The sequence below is a fragment of the Tamandua tetradactyla genome, chromosome 8 (assembly GCF_023851605.1).
Source record: "Tamandua tetradactyla isolate mTamTet1 chromosome 8, mTamTet1.pri, whole genome shotgun sequence".
NCBI lineage: Eukaryota > Metazoa > Chordata > Mammalia > Pilosa > Myrmecophagidae > Tamandua > Tamandua tetradactyla.
In genome coordinates this window covers 77,840,586-77,858,735 of record NC_135334.1, presented here as the reverse complement: position 1 = coordinate 77,858,735, position 18,150 = coordinate 77,840,586, and the positions used below count along the sequence as shown (strand labels likewise).

Sequence of the window (18,150 nt, the reverse complement as noted above, 5' to 3'; positions counted from 1 at the left end):
AAGCTAACAGGGCTCACAAGTATGTTTAACTGTTAAAGACCTCAAAGTGAAGAAAAGCCAAGATGAGTAGAGAGAGGTGCCTGGAGAAAGAAATAGATAGGAAGTTAAGGGAAAGGGCCTCCCTCATTTGGAGTATGCCTCCAGGAGAATATGATTCTAGAATTGTCTTCTATAGGAGTTAACAGTTGCAAAAAAAACTTTTCAGAAATGTGAAACGACTTAATGAATGATACAACAGGGAAAAAAATAATAAGGGAGCAGATAGATTATTTCAATGGACTCATGAAGAATTTTCAGATAAAGGTCATAATTCATTTGCTACATGGAGCTCCCTGAAGTTAGACGCTGTATTGGTTTTGTATACTCAGGGCCCAGTGTGGGCCGTGATACATACATAGCATTGGTAAATGAATGAGCTTCCAAGTTTACTTGAGTCTGAGAGGGATACCATTTTAACTTCCTTCTTGCTTTGAGTACACAAACGATATGATAGGAAGAGAGGCAAACTACATGATGTATGTCTAACACAAGTGTAGACCTTAAGAAAGGAAAGATGCCTGGAGAATATTCACATTGATAGTAAAACATGGAGAGCTATGTGGTATAAATAACAGTGATAAAGGCTGGAATTAGGGCAATTTAAGTCATAGATGGGGTGGGACATGGAGAATAAATTCTGGGGGCCAGGAAAACTAGCATAGTATGGGTTGAGGAGATGTCTAAGGAGAGATAACCTGATACTTGTATCTAAAGAACAAGAAAATTGTTCCCCCCTTCATACCATGAGTAAGTACATATAACTTGATGGTTGTGGGCAGCATTTGGGAACCAGACAGTCTTTGTCTGGGGAAGTTAAATAATCCCTCTGAGTTTTTTTCATGCATAGAATTAGAATAATGATAACACTTCTCTCACATATTTATTGCAATGAATGAATGACATAGCATGTCTAAACTAATTAAAAGTACTGGAAACACATTAAGCATTTTAGAAATGACTATTATTATTATTATAACTATCATTCTTGCTATCATCACTGGCTCTGTACCAGATACTGTGCTAGGCATAAGACATACAAAGAGAAATAGGAGAGATCATGAAATTTATAGATCATCATTCATTTAGTTGATTAAACTATGTGAGTACACATGAGGAAAACAGAACGATTTGAGACCATTTGAGAAGAAACTTTCATTCTGTGCCCTACGGATAAAGCAGGAGAAAAAGAAGATTGGTGATTTTAAGCTGCAGAATAGGATCACATCTGTGGGAAAGAAAGATAATTTGTGAAGCAAATGGAGAGCCAGATGGGTATCATTCACTCATTTGTTCAACAAACATGTCCTGAGCACCGTTTGGTATCAGACTTTGTGTTAGACTCTATTTTACTCATGTGAATGACTGTGAATAAAACACTGCCACTTGATTTAAGGAATACATATATAATGGGAGGCAGGGAGAGTCAGGTAAATACATAAATTCTGAAAAATTCAAATGCTGTGATGGAGAAACAATCATGGGAGCCCTGGGAAAGGTGCAAGTCACTCTGCGAATATTTGCTGACCAAAAAGAATAAGTAAATGGATTGTGATCTGGGGCAAGAAAAGAAGGCAAGAGATGAATTCAGTAGGCAATTGCAACAGTGAGATATTAGATATGATGGAAGTCGAAACCAGAACTTGGAGAAGGAATAAGGAAAGGGCCCCTAGTTTATCAGGCCCCAAGATGACCTGGTGTGGCCTAGTGGAAAATGGGGTAAAAATCTAGGGGTAAAAATCTGGCATTTGGGATACCAGCTAGAATACAGCCTTGAGAAGTAAGATTTGAACTTACAAAAATAGAAGATTCAGAAGCAAGAAATTTCTAAAGACTGATGACTTTGAACCAGGCAAAGCTGGATTTCATTTCCATATCAACCCTATTCACCCTCTCCACTTTAAAGCCAGCACCCTGAAGTGTTGTGATCAACAAAGGCCTTGGAAAAATTCAGCATAAAGACTCTCCATGTCTAAAATCTCACACTTCAAAATCCTTACACTTACATGCTTTCCCCAGAAATTAACACACATGAACACATACATATACACACATACACATATGTATCCAGGAGCTGACCATTTCATACTACTTATATTGCAATCACCCTTATCCACATTACTATCACTTCTACCTAAATCATTTTCTATAAGCTCATAACTGATCTCTCTGCTTCTACCATTGCTCCCTACAGTTTCTTCTCAAAACAGCAGCCAAAGTAATCTTTTTAACGTGTACGTTATGTATGATCACCTCTTTGTTTAATGCTCTGATAGTTTCCTCTTTTGCTCATAACAATACCAAAATCCTTGAAACTTTCTACAAAAAATATTTTATATTTTTTTATCATTATATAAGCACACTGATATTGTGCTTAGTAACATATATTTTTTCTTACAACTCTATGATATGTGTATTTTTATTGCCTAAATTGTTATAGAATAGGACCTCTATGGTCACAGCTACTTCTATTCTTCCCAAAAGTTAATCTGTTCCTATATTGATTTAATGGCATTCTTTGAAAATTCTAGACATTCTCCCATTTTATGCTACTTGTTGTTACTATTCTCTCTGTCTTGAACACTTAATAACAGTTCCATATGAATTATTTCTTCATTATCTATAGTAACCTCCTCAAATGTCAACTTAAACTGAAGACTTCCCTGCCGCATCTTTAAAATAGCAATACCCTTTGACCCTTGTCCCCAGAGCACTCTATCCTCCATTTCTGCTTTATTTTCCTCCATAATACTTAACATCCTTTAGCATAAACCACATACTTTACTTGATTATTCATTTATTGCCTGATTGCTCTCACTATCAACTTCCTGAAAACAGGATTTTTTTCATCGCTATATTCCTAGCACTAATTACAGTGTTGAATGAGTGAATCCAAAGCCAAATATACCAACTACTATAAGTATGAAGATATATACACCAAAGCTCACTTCTACACACATAGAAAAGATATCAGTAGAGCAATGCTGCAAGAGGTTAAGTCAACTAGAACTAGGCAGGCCTCAGCAGGCAGGATTTTGATCCAGTTATTGAATTCCGTGATCTGGCCTACTCATTTTGAAGGTGACACTGGCTCTGAAAGATTTACTTCAGCCCAGTTAAAAGGCATAGACAACTGAAATAGAAGCTAAGGTATTTATTTACTAATTTACATTGATGTTTCTAATGGAAATACTCATGTGTGTGTAAGCAATAAATTATTTACTTATCAATTATATAGAAGTAGAGGAAACAAACCATGCTAAAGTCACTAAAGTAATCACTGTATCAGTGAGGGCAGGATGGCTTATTTGTCTATCTTCATGGGAAGAATAGCCTTGGCCTGGACATTGATATTATGTGAGATTCAAAATATCTCTGGAGTCTAAGCCAACAAAGCAAACTTCTTTTCTTCATGTTTTTCTAGTTAGTGAAATATCTATGATGAACATGTTTCTCTTAATACATGAAGATATTTCATTAGTCAAAGCTTCCCACATGGCAGTCATTCTTTCTCTTTTAGGTGACTTTAAGAGTCAGCCCCCCCCCCCCCTCTCTCTTTCTCTTTCTCTTTCTTTTGTCACATTTTTTAAAATTTCAGTTGAATTTGAATAAAGCTACCTAAGCCTTTCAAGTGATCTCCTCAAAGTAACCTTCATAGTTTGAAGGTACATATTTGTACCCAGACATACACATAAAACACAAAAGGGGACATATTTATCAAGCATTTTTTGAGCAACTGACCATATAGTATTCTCAAGCACTAACCCACAATTTCTTTCATTTATCTACTTGTGTTGGAACCAGGAATGAAGACAGAAGCCATAGGAGAAGTACTCAGGCTCTCTCCGTCTTTAACTAGTCCCCTCTCCCACCTACACCTCTGTGCTGCCTGAGCCCTTATCTACATCCACAGCTTCTGACCCCACCCAGCTATCAGCAGCCCAAGTGCCCAGAATGAGAAAACACTGGGTCTTCCATCCTCTGTTGATTAAAAATAAAATAACATAAAACAAACAGAAAAAATAAAACCCCACAAAATGAACAACCGAACACAAAAGTAAAACAATTGGGTGCAAGAAAAGGCTGGTGATGTTGAGCCTGAATTGAAATAAAGTTGGGAGGACATTCTAGCCTCATGAAAGTAGGTCTAGGGACCTGAGAAAAGCTGTTCCTTTCCGGGTGGAAACCTGACTCAACAAGTTAGGGGTTAAGGAAATTTGTGTTCAGAAGGATCCTTACTAGGGATAGAATTAACGATGGTAGAAAGCGTTTTGAGAGAGATCAGTCATTAAATCCCAATCTACTCCTTCAGCCTTACAAACAAAACACCCTGGAGTCTGCAAATTCTTTATGGTGGGTGATCTTGTTAATAGAATGGGGTTTAATCATAGCATTTACTACTTGCATTTAAGCCCTGCCTACCTGTCAAACCTCAAATTTATTCTCCTTCTGGGAAATGTGACATTATTATTCAGGAAATATGCTTTGCTATCTTCAATACCGAAATACTTATTTCTGGAAATGGAATTCTAAGTCCCACATGAAGAAAAGTCCTACTTTAATCAACTCTAGATAGAAATGCATATTATGAGTTTATGCATGCTTCAAGTTATGTATTTGAATAAAGTTTGTTTATTACTACTTAAGTTAGTTCTTGGTTAAGAACAGTGAGGTTTGGCCCCAAAACTTATGGTGGTACAGTAAACTAAAAGGGAAGAAGAATAGTTAGTTTTCATGATGGGGTGGTTCCTTTTGGCCATTTCAAAGTGTTTTTATTTCTATGGTGTTCTCAGTTGATAGACTACATTAGACAACATTATCCCTAGAATTTTAATCATGAAAATAAACAAAAGCAACCTTATATTCAAGGTAAAAAAAAAAGTCAAAGAAACCAAAAAAGTAAAACTATATTTCAGAGGAAAATGGGAAATTTATGACTTTTTTTTTAATTTGTCAGATTCAAGCTTTAACTAACCCTCAAGGTCCATCATGGAGAAGAGTAGAATACCTGGCTGCTTATGGTTTCCCATTTCCTCTTTCCAGATGTGTCCTGGTTAATAAATAGGTACACATTTCTCTGGCTATGCTTCAGGCACAGTTGTTTCAGAGGTCAATCACACCAATGTCCGTGCTCTAAGCTGCCAATGGAGAGAAGTCATTCTGAGAACAAGTTCTCCCTCTGGCTTTACCTCACCGACAACCACTGTAATAGATGAGGCAGAGGCAGAGGCAGAGGTATAGTGTGTGGAAAGAGCAGTGTTATCTGATTGCTGGTTATGGTCTCTTATTTTTGCAGTCAGAGGAGAAAATGTCTATAGGCTTCAGCCACCAGAATGTCTTGCTTCTCATGAAACTCAGGTCATTCCAGGCTAATGCAAAACCTAATAGAAACATTATGTCTGATCTGGTCTATTTAAACTATGAGAATTTAATTCAGACAGACAGAAAAAGAGTAATTTATAGGTTTGCTAATCATGAATTCTTTACAACTTTTCTTTTCCCCTCAGTGGTTTACAAACTTTGTTCCTAATTCTCCTACTAGTTGGACATCAAATAACTCAATTGTGGGAAAGAATAACGATTGAAGTAATTTTTCTCAGACCATTATTTGAAAAACATAAGGTCGTGGGTCTACTTTACCTACCCATAAACTGATTGATATAATTTTCCACACTAATAGCCCCTAAAGACAGAACAACATTTTACCCTTGGCATCACTATACATGTATAAATGAACTAGCAAGACTTGGAAATACTTGATTTTACCCTTTTGAAAAGAAATATCTTACATATCTTAAAATCCTCCACAGAATTTATAAAAATGTAAGTGCTACATAATACCAGAGGCAGGGATTATTCTTTCTCAAATTCAGGGGTATTTTTTAAAGTCCTTTTCATTCAACTACTTTAACATATATAAGGTATGGATTTTATTTATTTTTATAATACAGGTAATAGATGAACATTCTTACTATTTAATGTTTCTTATCATTTAATCTTTCTGATCTATCTTGGATAGTCATGTCACTTATTTCTCTAAATCTTGGTCTTTTGTTCAAGAAAGAGATAGTCATGATATTTCAAAGAATAAATGATTGCATTTCAAAAGTACAAAAAGAGAACTTATAATTACAGAATATAATTGCAATATAATTTTATAAACTTTATCTTCAGAGCAGTTTTAGATTTACAAAAAAATTGTACAGAAAGCACAGAGAGTTTTTATATTTTCACAATGCTTCACACCTATGATTTCACCTATCGTCAGCAACTTGCCTTAATATGGTATATTTGTTACAATTGAGGAACCAATATCAATATATTATTAATTACTAAAGCCCATGGTTTACATTAAGCTTTACTCTTTGTGTATAGAGTTCTGTGGGTTTTAACTTTTTTTTCCTTTCATTTGCTTTTGCCCTGACACATGGAGTAATACTAATTCGGGGAAAGTAATCAAAACAGATGGAGACTTCTACTAGTATTGTAGAATCACATAAAGAGCGTGCAAGTTGTCACTCACATCCTTACACCAAGAAAAAAAAAAACCTGAACAAACAAATCCAACAGACTTTCTTGAACCATCAGAGATTTGAGGTTGTGAGGCAAAATCTAGAGAGACAAGAGCAGCTAGGCAGACTCAGCTGAGATGTGCTTACTTGGAGCAGGAATTGCTGGAGCAATGAACTGGTAAGAATACTTATATTATAATTTTAATGAATTGTTGCAGGCCGAATATGGACTAACTTGAAAATGAGAATCTCCTGTGAGCTACAGTCTTGGTGGAAGAGAAAACACCAAGAACCTCATCAGTTTTTCATGGTGAAGAGCTATTAAAGGTCCCCACTCTAGCAGGAGGAGGGGAAAAGTAATCATTTTGATATAAACCCAGAGCATTCTCCATAACAAAGGCATGCTTTCCAGAAGAAATTACTTCACCATAGCCTTATTCCATCAAGGGAGAAGAGGATTTAACCAACTCCAGCTCTTTTGAGACTTCCTGTCTCACCTAAGGGTATATTAAGAAGCGAAGAAGTATTTGTGAAGGTCACAGATTTAATAATAAGATCATAGAATGATTTTCCTCCCTTCCTCCTTATCACATCAATAGGACTCCAGTGTAGTAACAATGGATTACAGGTTCAAGATGTGAAAGGTAGAGATTCTATTTAAGAATTCCTTAGGAAAGCCTAACAACAACAAAAAATGACAGGAATATGATGTCTCTGGCACCTACAGTTACAGCAAACATGAAACCAGTGAAAGTCCCGACCAGATTAACATACCAATTCACCTGCTCTACACTTTAATCATAAATACTGATTTTTTCAAAAAATTCCATTTCCTCAATTCTCTCACTGGTGAGAAGCAGTCTAGGTAGGACATAAAAGCAAGGGGGTCTAGGCAATCCTCCCCCTGCCCCCACAAAGTAGCCAATTCCCCTGATATTAGAGAGAAAAAGAGGATTCCCTGGAAACACAGGATATAATCTTGATCCACTTATTGTCTAGAGAATCATCCCTGTATTGTAATATGGGCTTAATGCCTGAGTCTCATTGTAAATATCATGGATATCTTGCATGGATCTTGTCTTCCTGGGAAGACTAAAATCCAGATGACCTCCTTATTATCCACACCTAAAGAAAGATAGAATTGGCTGAGATTTTGTGTGATCAGGTGCAATTTTTTTTCTTGACACTGTACTTGCCACCAACAACATCCTTAACCTAAGCACCACATTTGTTTTGACAAGAACTCTTTTCCAGTCTTGACTTTAGCTCCTCTCTAAGGCTCTTACATAGAGAAGTGGAATTAGAGACACAGATGTCATCCTGTAATATAGCATGGGCAGAGAAAAGAGTGATAAAATGGAATGAATGAAAAATTTGTGGAAGGTGAAAGAGTAACCCACAAGGAAAGGGTATCTCAGGAGCCAGCATACCTTATCACAGTCAGTATACATCCTTCACCGATGACCCTCTGCTTCCTAGCTCCACCCCTGAGGGACACGGTTCACCCCTGACCAATGACTGCAAAGAATGAAAGGAACAATAGGCCAGAGGTCCACATTCAAGAATAAAAGGCCACACCTTGTAGAAGCAGCACAGACTTGCTTCTGACACGTCTGTGATCACCAACAAGCTCTCAGATCCTACATCATGGTGCATTTTTCTGCTGAAGAGAAGGCTGCTGTGGCTAGCCTGTGGGGCAAGGTGAATGTGGAAGAGGCTGGAGGCGAGGCCCTGGGAAGGTAGGCACTGGGTCTCAATACAGGGGAAAGAAGGTGAATGCAAGCCTGGAAAATTGACAAGAAATAGCCTCAAGATTTCTGTGTTTCTGATTTTCCATTTGCTATGGTCTCATCTCACAGGCTTCTAGTTGTCTATCCCTGGACCCAGAGGTTTTTTGACAACTTTGGTAACCTGTCTTCTGCCTCTGCAATCATGGGCAACCCCAAGGTCAAGGCCCATGGCAAGAAGGTGCTGACTTCCTTTGGAGATGCAATTAAGCACATGGATGACCTCAAGAATGCCTTTGCCCATCTGAGTGAGCTGCACTGTGATAAGCTGCATGTGGATCCTGAGAACTTCCGGGTAAGTCCAGGAGATGCTCATGTGCTCATTTTTGCTTTTTGCTTTCAAGCAACAACGGAAGCTACATCTTTGATTATTCTGAAATATTGGGTCAAGTTCAGTGCTAGGAGAGCAGACCTCTGTTGGCATAACCAACACCAACTAGCTTCAGAAATGGAACAAGCACAGGCCTACTACCAGCCTGATTTTGCTTAAAACTTTTTAGAACCTCTTGCCAATAATAGATATGTTTATCCTGGACAGTGTTAGAGAATAACAAAAAGAGAAAAAGAATTTGGCTATTTGTAGATGAAGGCCTATATCAAAGAAGGAAAAAGACATATTTTGTCTGAGTACTGAAGATTGATTTGAGGAAAAATTTGAGACAGATTTTCTCGAAGAAAAATAGAGCAAATTTCTTAAAATATATTAAGTTCCCTGTCAGTATTGTGTCCAAGTAGAGACTCGTTCCTGCTTTAGTTGGAGACTGTAACTTTCCCTAATAAACCTTGCAGCACTGAAATCCTATGATTACAGAAGTGAGGCAATTGGTAAATGAGTGAAGGAGGTGAATGAAATGGTGAAATAGAGAGAGTGGAAATATACATAGGCAAAATTTGAATGGACAGCACATAAAAACGAAATAAACTTATGGTTATAAGTTGATTTGAACATATCGGATAAGCACAACCCTTAGAGCAGTCTGAAATGAGGAACGGGCAGGCAGTATAGGTGTTCAGCCATTTTTTCTGGAGATTCTTTTTGGACATTTCTGTTCAACATGCTTGTGTTGCTTATCTTTTCCCCAACAGCTCCTGGGCAACGTGATGGTGATTGTTCTGGCTTCTCATTTTGGCAAGGAATTCACTCCTGAAATGCAGGCAGCTTGGCAGAAGTTGGTGGCTGGTGTCGCCACTGCTCTGGCACACAAGTACCACTGAGCCTTCTGTCCACCTCATCAGTGCTCCTGTGTCCCAAGTCTTCCTTCTTCACATGTGAATTAGGACTTGGCTTTGGGAACACAACTTCTGTTTAATAAAGTGCATTTTATTCAGTAATTAGTAATTGATATTTTAGTTTCTTCATCTTTTGCTCTTGTTTTAAAGGAGGGAGGGTTCATTGGCTGAGGGGTGAGAAGAGATGTAGGAAGAAAGAAAGAGCTCTTTTGTGGAGATTTTAGGTTCTCACCTAAGGTAAAGGTTAATGGGAGAATTCTGGAGAGTCAAGGAGGCATACACAAGATAGGGAAGAAGCTTTTTAAGGTATGGAAAAGGCTTCAGTAAAGTGGATAGCAACTTGTGATTCAGTGTGTCAAAAACTTACTTTAGAGGAATAAAGGAGGTAGTCAGTGGTGTTGAGAAAGAAGAAAGCAGATTTGTGATAAATAAATAAACAAATACATAATAAATAAATAAGCTTTGTAGGGATTCAAGGTCTAGACTAGGGCTACTATTTCACCTTGCTCTAATGTGTGTGTGTACATATTTATATATATGTGCGTGTGTGTATATATACGTGTGTGTGTGTGTGTGTGTATATATATGTGTGTGTGTGTGTGTATATATATATATATATATATCTCGAACCCAGCTCTCTGGCATGGCAGGCAAGAACTCTGCCTGCTGAGCCACCATGGCCTGCCCTAGTGTATATTTTTAAACAGCTAGCTTGTCAAAATGCTTGTAAGTTTGGATTGAAGATAAGAGATTGAGTTGGTGGATGGTTAGTAACTTTCCAGGAAAAGTTCCTTGAAACAATAACAGGCTGCTCTTTCCTGATTGGTTTGACTCAATCATTGGGAGTCAAGGCTGAGAAACATGAGATCATTGTGTGTACACTCTGACAGAATGTATAGGCACTAAAACAAAGTCAGAGTTAAGACAAAAATGTGAACTTTTCTTAAGGATGGTGGGAAGATGGTGATGACTCCACATAAGATGCAAGATACTAACAAAGGCTCAGAGTCTAATACCAGTAGAGAAGGCATGATACTGGTTCCCTGGAAGTAGAATGGAGAATGAGACAAGGTGGAGAATTAGGAAAGACTAGATAATGCAGAGCCTTGAATATATAAATGTAAGGTATTACTATGCTATTGACAATAGCAAACAATAAATGTTCTTAAGATGATAAATAGGATTTGTGGGTAAATTAACCTGGTTTATCATGCAAAATGGATTTGAAGAAATTAGGCATGGAGTAACAATCCAGGGGAACAGCCTAAGCCATGAAACATGGATTTGAAGTTGCAGAAATCACGCATGGAGTAACAATCCAGAGGAACAGCCTAAACCATAGGAAACAGTGAGGTCTGAAAAATGTGAAGAATGGGCAAAGGCATAATGAACATGATGTGGGAACTGATTGGCTGGAAAGGATGAGAAGGAAAGGAGTGGTTGTTGATGATGGAAAGCTCCCAGCATTGGTGAATATAACAGGAGGGAGCCATGCATTTGACACAGGAATCCTGAAGGTTCCTCATATTGAAGTGACATTAAATGAATCACTCTTGAAGGAGTTATTGCTGGGGTGCTCAGGATATCTTGACCTTCAGGCTTTGAATCAACCCTTTATATGAAGGCTTGAGACATTCACATATTTCAAGTCAGAGTGCCAGATCATTACAAACTTATCTATTAGACATTTTATTGCCCCAGATATTGATTAGAATTTATCTAGTAATTTTTGAATTACTTTCAAATTTGTGCCTCATATCTCTACAATAGGGAGGAAAGCCTACTGTTTATTATAGCTGCAAAATATAAGTAGCACCAGTCACTCTGAGCCATGTAATCTCCTATCAGGCCTCTAAACAGAGTAAATAAGGGCCACTTATAGCACCAAATGTTTTCACCCAGTCAACAAATGAAAGTAACAAGGAAATTTTAATCAATCAATCTTTTCCTCATTCTTGCTCCTCAACTATTGATCTGGCTTTCCTAAGCTCCAGAACTATGCTGGGTGATGATGGAGTGGTGAGAAGATACACTATTTATTTCTTAGGGATAATGATCTAGATCAAGATATTGCCAGTTCAATTATACTTTCATTGAAAACAAATCCATATTTAATGTACTAACCCACATATGCACAAACACTCACCCACAGAGAGGCCTGGATGACTCAAGATGTTTCATATATTCGCGGATAACTAATTCTTATCAATAGGCAATAAAAGCCACTTGAGAAAAATAGTGTTGTGATGAGCAAGTTATTTTTGGAATATTAATCTTGCTGAGAGCATAAATGGATTAGAGATTATGTCAATAGCAGGATTAAAATTTTGTAATGGCTTCCTACTCTCTACCACTGAATACAAATTCTAAGTGCTTAACCTATGATTCATCTTCTATCTCCCTTTACTGCTTACATATCAAACTCAGTATCCCATTATATATTTCTTAATAATACAGGGTTTGGTTTTTCCTGCATTGGAGCATTGCATTTGCTATTCCAAGTTCCATAAACTTTCTTTCCCAGTTAGTTATCTTCCCACGACAGTTTCCTTCTTGTTGTTCAGGCCCAAGTTCAAATATTACCTACTTAGTGAGACCATTTCTGTTATATCTGTTTCCAGTCACAGCAAGACCTAATATTAATTTTCTTGATAACAAATAATAATATCTGAAGTTATTTTGTTGATTCATTTATTCACTTTCTTTATCACCCCCTCCTTAGTATATAAGTTCAATGAAAGCAGGTTCCTTCTCTGACTTATTTATCGTAAATGCCCAGTATTTAGAAAAGTATGTGACATGTTGGTTGCTCAATAAAAATATTTTGATTGAATGTTTTAAAAACATTGACTATTGAATGGCTATTGTGAATAATCAGGTTCATAGGTGAGATTTTAAGCAATGTTAGAAGTAGTGATGTGGGAGAAATGAAAGGGAGGAACCGCTGTGGACAAGGAAGACTAAACAAGTGTTTGAAAGAGGTTACATCAGAAGAATAAGGGCAAAACAATAATTGCATATGATTGTTGGATCACTGACTGGGTTTCTGTTCATATAGGGCAATCATTTACAAAAATGAGGAATCATAGAAGTCCCCAAATGTAAGGAATTGTGATTAAGACTCATTCCTTGTTAAAACCCTCAGAGGCATGAATATCAGCTTTTGAGCTAAACTGTAAGAACAGGTTCGACATACTGAATCCAGTAGAATTATTAGATGTGGTCAAAGATCTGTCTATATACTATTTCATAGTCTTTTATTTCTAGAGACTGCAATATGGGCTTCTCTTAGACTCTGAACACTATAATAATTCCATACTAATAAAGTTCTCTGTCAAACCCTTAAGCTGAGAGAGATCACAAATTACCAAAGCTACTCCTGGGATATAGTACTGAGATTTTGACAAATCTTCTCCTTGCCTTTAGGCTGTTTCCATTAACCAAGAGGCATAGGCTCATATAAGTTCATGAACACTGAGAAGATTTACCTACAATGTTATAATTTTAGGCAACCTTAAATATTAGGGGGTAAAATAATTTGAAGATAGAGATCCTCTATCTATAGTCAGATGAACAGGCAAATTTTTTTCTGCATTTTTTTTTTTTTTGCATGGGCTGGCACCATTTTTCTGCCTTTTTAGATGATCAGTAAGGGTGGCCTCAGGGGAAGTTAAACAGGCCAGTTTTCCAAAACTTCTGTGCAAGATCTGAGATTGGCCGTAACTTCCAGGAGGTGAGGGGAGAGGGAGTATTAACTCTACATGCCGTGTGAGAAGTGTGAACTGTCAAAATGCTGCGCCAAAATGGAGATAAGTACAGTGATGTCCCAGCTATGTCAGTGGGTGATATTATATTAGCTAATGAGAAGAGCCCCTGACCCTTCAGAGGTGTTTTACCAGTATACAAGCTGAAACAAAAGAAGTGCCATTGTCTAGGATTAAGACTGATTTAAAGCGGAACAAGCATTTATCAGGAAAAACTCCTCCCACAGTTCCTGCTAAAAACCTTCCGCCACTGTCTTCAATAAGCTCAGGAAAGCTACACCATGCCAAAACCCATGGCCACCAGTCAGCACACCCACATGTGGAGAAAATGCATGCTATCTGATAAATATACACATACACAAACATGAAGGTAAACACTTTTGCTCATGCAAGGAAGTATGCTTTTTTTCACACTACTAAAGGTATGTAGATTCTGAGGTAAGTGTTCCACCCTATATATTATCCAATATTACCTTATTCCTATACTCAAACTGATGCTGTATGGGAATAATTTCTCCTTGGCTATTGTGAGCTAAAGCCATCAGGGCTCAATCTGAGCTACAGTTTATTCAAAGATTAGTGTAGCACTCCTCCTTTGGAAGTCACTTCTAACAATGAGATTCTATCAGAGCTCATGTACCCATGCTTTAACAAACTCAACAGTACCTAAACTTTCCAGGTTCTTGGTCATGCTTTGGCTTTAATTTATAGGCATCTTTGGGGCTAGTGACAAGAATAAGAGAAAGGTTGATAAAGAAGTTCTATAATATTCTATAGTAGGAGGAGAAGAAGAGTAGTTAAAGGAAAGAATAAGTGTGAAAAAAAGGTAGAACTGAAGATAAAACATTGAGCATGACAGTCCTCTTGGAGTGTCCCTGCAGTCACTATCACAGATGCAAATGTCCATCTTAATCCTTCGCTTCTTAAACCCCCACCCAGTGAGGGTCACAACCTGGCTTTGACCAACAGCCTATGACATCAAGTGTAGCAAAAGACCAGGGGACAGAGATGAAGATAACAGGCCAAGGCTTCCAGTAGCAATGCAAACCTGCTTCTGACTCATCTGTGGTCACCAGCAGTTTCCAACACCAGACACCATGGTGCATTTTACTGCAGAGGAGAAGGCTGCTGTCACTACCCTGTGGGAGAAGGTGAATATGGAGGAAGCTGGAAGAGAAACCCTGGGTTGGTATAATCTGGGGGGCAGGTAAGGGATAGAGAAAGAATACAAGCTATTTCTTGGGTTTTGTAACAAGATCTGAATGTCCATCTACTCTGGATCATCCCATAGATTCCTGGTCGTCAATCCCTGGACCCAGAGGTTTTTTGCCAGCTTTGGCAATTTGTCCTCTGCATCTGCCATTATGGGAAACCCCAAGGTCAGGCCCATGACAAGAAGGTGCTGACCTCCTTTAGTGAGGGCCTGAAACATCTAGATGACCTCAAGAGCACCTTTGCCCATCTGAGTGAGCTGTACTGTGGTAAGTTGCACATGGATCTTGAGAACTTCAGGGTAAGTCAGGATCTGTTCTTGTTCCTTTCAATTTAGCCTTGAGGCAACTTTGACAGCTGAGTCCTAATCTGAGCCCAAACAAGGCAACAATGGGTGTGAAATATTGGAGAACTTGGGGCTGCAAGTAAAGCAACTCCAGAGAGGTGAACTAAGACCAAGTATTATGTCTGAAGATATGCTTCCAGGAGTCTAGAAGTACTTGTCTGAACAGAGTTCAGAAATGAGGAAAATTGTAGCTCTGTGGAAGGAGCTTTGACTTTCCTACTTTTTTTCTCCCTTTCCAGAAGTGGAAAAAGAAGGGTCAAGGGGAACTTATACTGCACAGGCACATTTTAACTCGGTATAAGAAAGGAAGGAGGGTATCAGACATATATTGTCAATGCTACGCCTTTATTGACTGGACATTTGTACAAAATGCTGCTAACATTCCATTTCAAACTTATATCCTATACTCTAGGAGTGGGACAAAATATCTCTGATGGAGAGATACAACTGGAAAATGTAAACTGGAATGGATATAGAAAGGTGTGTGTTTTTGCTTTTCATTTTTTGCTCATCCACAAAATGTGAGAACGATTGTAGTTAGAAGGCAGAAAAAGTGAAATCGTGGCTAAGAACCATTCAGGAAGTACAGTGATTTCATTGTGTTTCAGGACAAAGCAAGACCCCAGGCTTTGGGTGAAGGACAGGCTTGGGTTTGCATGGCAGTTGCGTGGCCAGATGGCTGGAGGCCAGGCTGGAGCCCTCTGCTCTCTGAATGTATGTGGATTCTGTTTCCATTCCACAGCTCCTGGGAAATGTGCTAGTGATTGTCTTGGCAGACCATTTTGGGAATGATTTCACCCCCTAAGTTCAGGCTGCCTGGCAGAAGATAGTGAATGGAGTGGCCAATGCCCTGGCTCACAAGTACCACTGAGTCTCCTGAGACTAGTGTACAGCCTTCAGCAAGAAGCTTTACTTTTCAAATAATAACAAAAATAATAAAGATGTCTTGATAAGAAATCAGATATGATCAACTTCACTTGTATTTCTTTTTTGTAATTTCAAGTAAATGAACCCTGTTGTTTTAGTTATCTGAGATGCTCAAGCAAATACCCTAAAGTGGGTTGTCTTAGACAATGGGAATTTATTAGCTTGCAAATTTGAGACTAAAAGAAAGTCCAAATCAAGGCACCACCAAGGCAATGCTTTCTCCATAAGGACTAGCATTCTGGGGTTGGGAGTCATTGATCCTTGGCTCCTCAATCAAACGGCAAGGCATATGGCAGTATCTTCTGGTCTCTCCCTCCTCTTTCAGGTTTCATTGATATGCATCCTCTTTCTCTCTATTTTTTTCAATTTCACTCCAATTATAAAGGACACCTGTAATTGGATTAAGACCCAGCCTGATTGAGGTGGAACACAGCTTTTTAATTGAAGTAACCTCATTAGAAGGTCCTACTTACAATGGGTTCACACACACAGAAATGGATTACATTTAAGATCATGTTTTCTGGGGTATATATCCTTCAAATCACCACACCACAAAGAATTTAAATTGGGGCATGTGTATAAGTGTATATTTCCATTCACTTTTTTGCATGAGGTGGAGATTTTTATAAGAAAAGGCAACAAGGCAATAAAGCACTACATGCTCTGGAGTATTGCCAGGGAAAACAAAAGATATAGTGCAGTAGATTAGAAGGGCAGGGCTCTATGGGACTGCCAGATGCAAAATAAGTGGGAATAAAATGCATAGACTTGTAGGGAAAGTCAGATAAATGGGAGTTATTGTATGACTGGGAATTAATATATATTTATAGGCAAGACTGTGATGTAATGGATAGAGAAGATGAGATTACTCTGTGTGTGTGTCAAGTAAATTAGAAATCATGATGATCTCTAGTTTATAATCTCCCCTTCCTTCCAAAGAATTTGGAATAAATACCCACTCCTTTTCTGAGTTCATCTCTCCTGACTTCCTATCTCCCATTCTTGGCTTTGTAATTTATTTCTGTATAATATTAAGTTTTTTTTATCCTTTCTTCTTTTTTCCCCTCAGCTTCAGAGTTTTATACTTGTCATTACTTTTCCCAGAAACTATTTTCTCCAAATTTCTGATTAAGGTCCCACTTCAAATATAACCTTCTTTAAGACATCTATGCTCATATTAATTTTCTGTAGTCACTTCTTCCATATTGTCATTTGCATTTTCCTACTATCATATAATGTCATATGAAAGTCTCTTATTAATTTATTTAATTATGTGTGTTCATGTCCTCTGCCCACTAGAATATGAACAACTTGAGATTAAAGAAGTTTTCTATTCTATTCCCCCAATATTTACAGTGTCAAAAACAATGAATGTCATGTGTGGGCTACACACACATTTGTTGTATTAATATATGAAGAATGATAGGAAACATGTTAGAAGACTGTGATGAGGATATAGCATTGATGTGATAAGGATATAGACCAAAGGGAAAGTAGTGACCACAGAAGAAAAAAACAACAGGAAGGATGGAACAGGTATGAGCAAGAAAGAATCAATTAGTGTTGGGAAGTGATTGAGATAGAGCAGAGTTAGGAGAAAACGACATTTTCACTGGTTTGTGGAAAAGATGAAGAAGCCATTCAAAGACATGCTGAGTTGTAGATGTCCCTCAGTCTGGAGGATTGCAATGAACACACACTCTGCTGAGGATAGTGTTAGGGTAATGAGAGGCCAGGCAACTGAATACAAGTGGGAATTCTGACTGTTCAGAGTTGCCAATTTTATTTTTTTTCTTCATTCCACTAATCTCTAATCTTAAAAGAGAATCCTCTCAAGTGGACCTCCAATTATTACCCTTGTTTTAAAATTCTATTCCCCATTCCCTCAGCAGACTAGAAAAAAGCCCCTCATTAGATCAAGCAGACTGACAAGTTTCTTTAAAGCAGAAAACCATCACTAATATATTAGTTTAAATTTCTTGAATTTTTGAGTACCCCTGAAAGTATACACAGAGATGAATTCTTTAACTGTATTACTTTTGTTAGGGAGAAACAGAAAAATCAGTTTCCTGGCATTTTGAGTCTGGGGGAATAGTCTCTAAGAAAATAAAAGAAATAAACCATTTCATATACCACTAGAAGTATGCCCTGTACATGACAGTTATTGTTTTTGTAGAGATGCATGAGACAACGGAACTTTAGATTATAACAACAGTAGTGCAAATTTACTGTCAATGAAAACTGCCTCTGCCTGATTTGATGTGATGGAAATTAAACACAGCAAAGGAGGGTATATTTAAAAGCAGATCCAGTATATGCCAACATAACTCACTTAA

General features: G+C 37.8%; 1 protein-coding gene and 1 pseudogene across 1 annotated transcript; both read left to right on the top strand.

The window, feature by feature from the left end:
* The first annotated feature begins 8,144 nt into the window (after window positions 1-8,144).
* Window positions 8,145-9,647, top strand: LOC143643557 (hemoglobin subunit epsilon). The gene is made up of 3 exons (XM_077112170.1): window positions 8,145-8,287; window positions 8,408-8,630; window positions 9,422-9,647. The coding sequence occupies exons 1-3, from the start codon at window positions 8,196-8,198 to the stop codon at window positions 9,548-9,550; spliced, it is 444 nt and encodes a 147-aa protein (XP_076968285.1). The 5' UTR covers window positions 8,145-8,195; the 3' UTR covers window positions 9,551-9,647.
* A 4,779-nt stretch (window positions 9,648-14,426) lies between these two features.
* LOC143643556 (hemoglobin subunit epsilon-like) lies at window positions 14,427-15,758 on the top strand (annotated as a pseudogene).
* The last annotated feature ends 2,392 nt before the right edge of the window (window positions 15,759-18,150 follow it).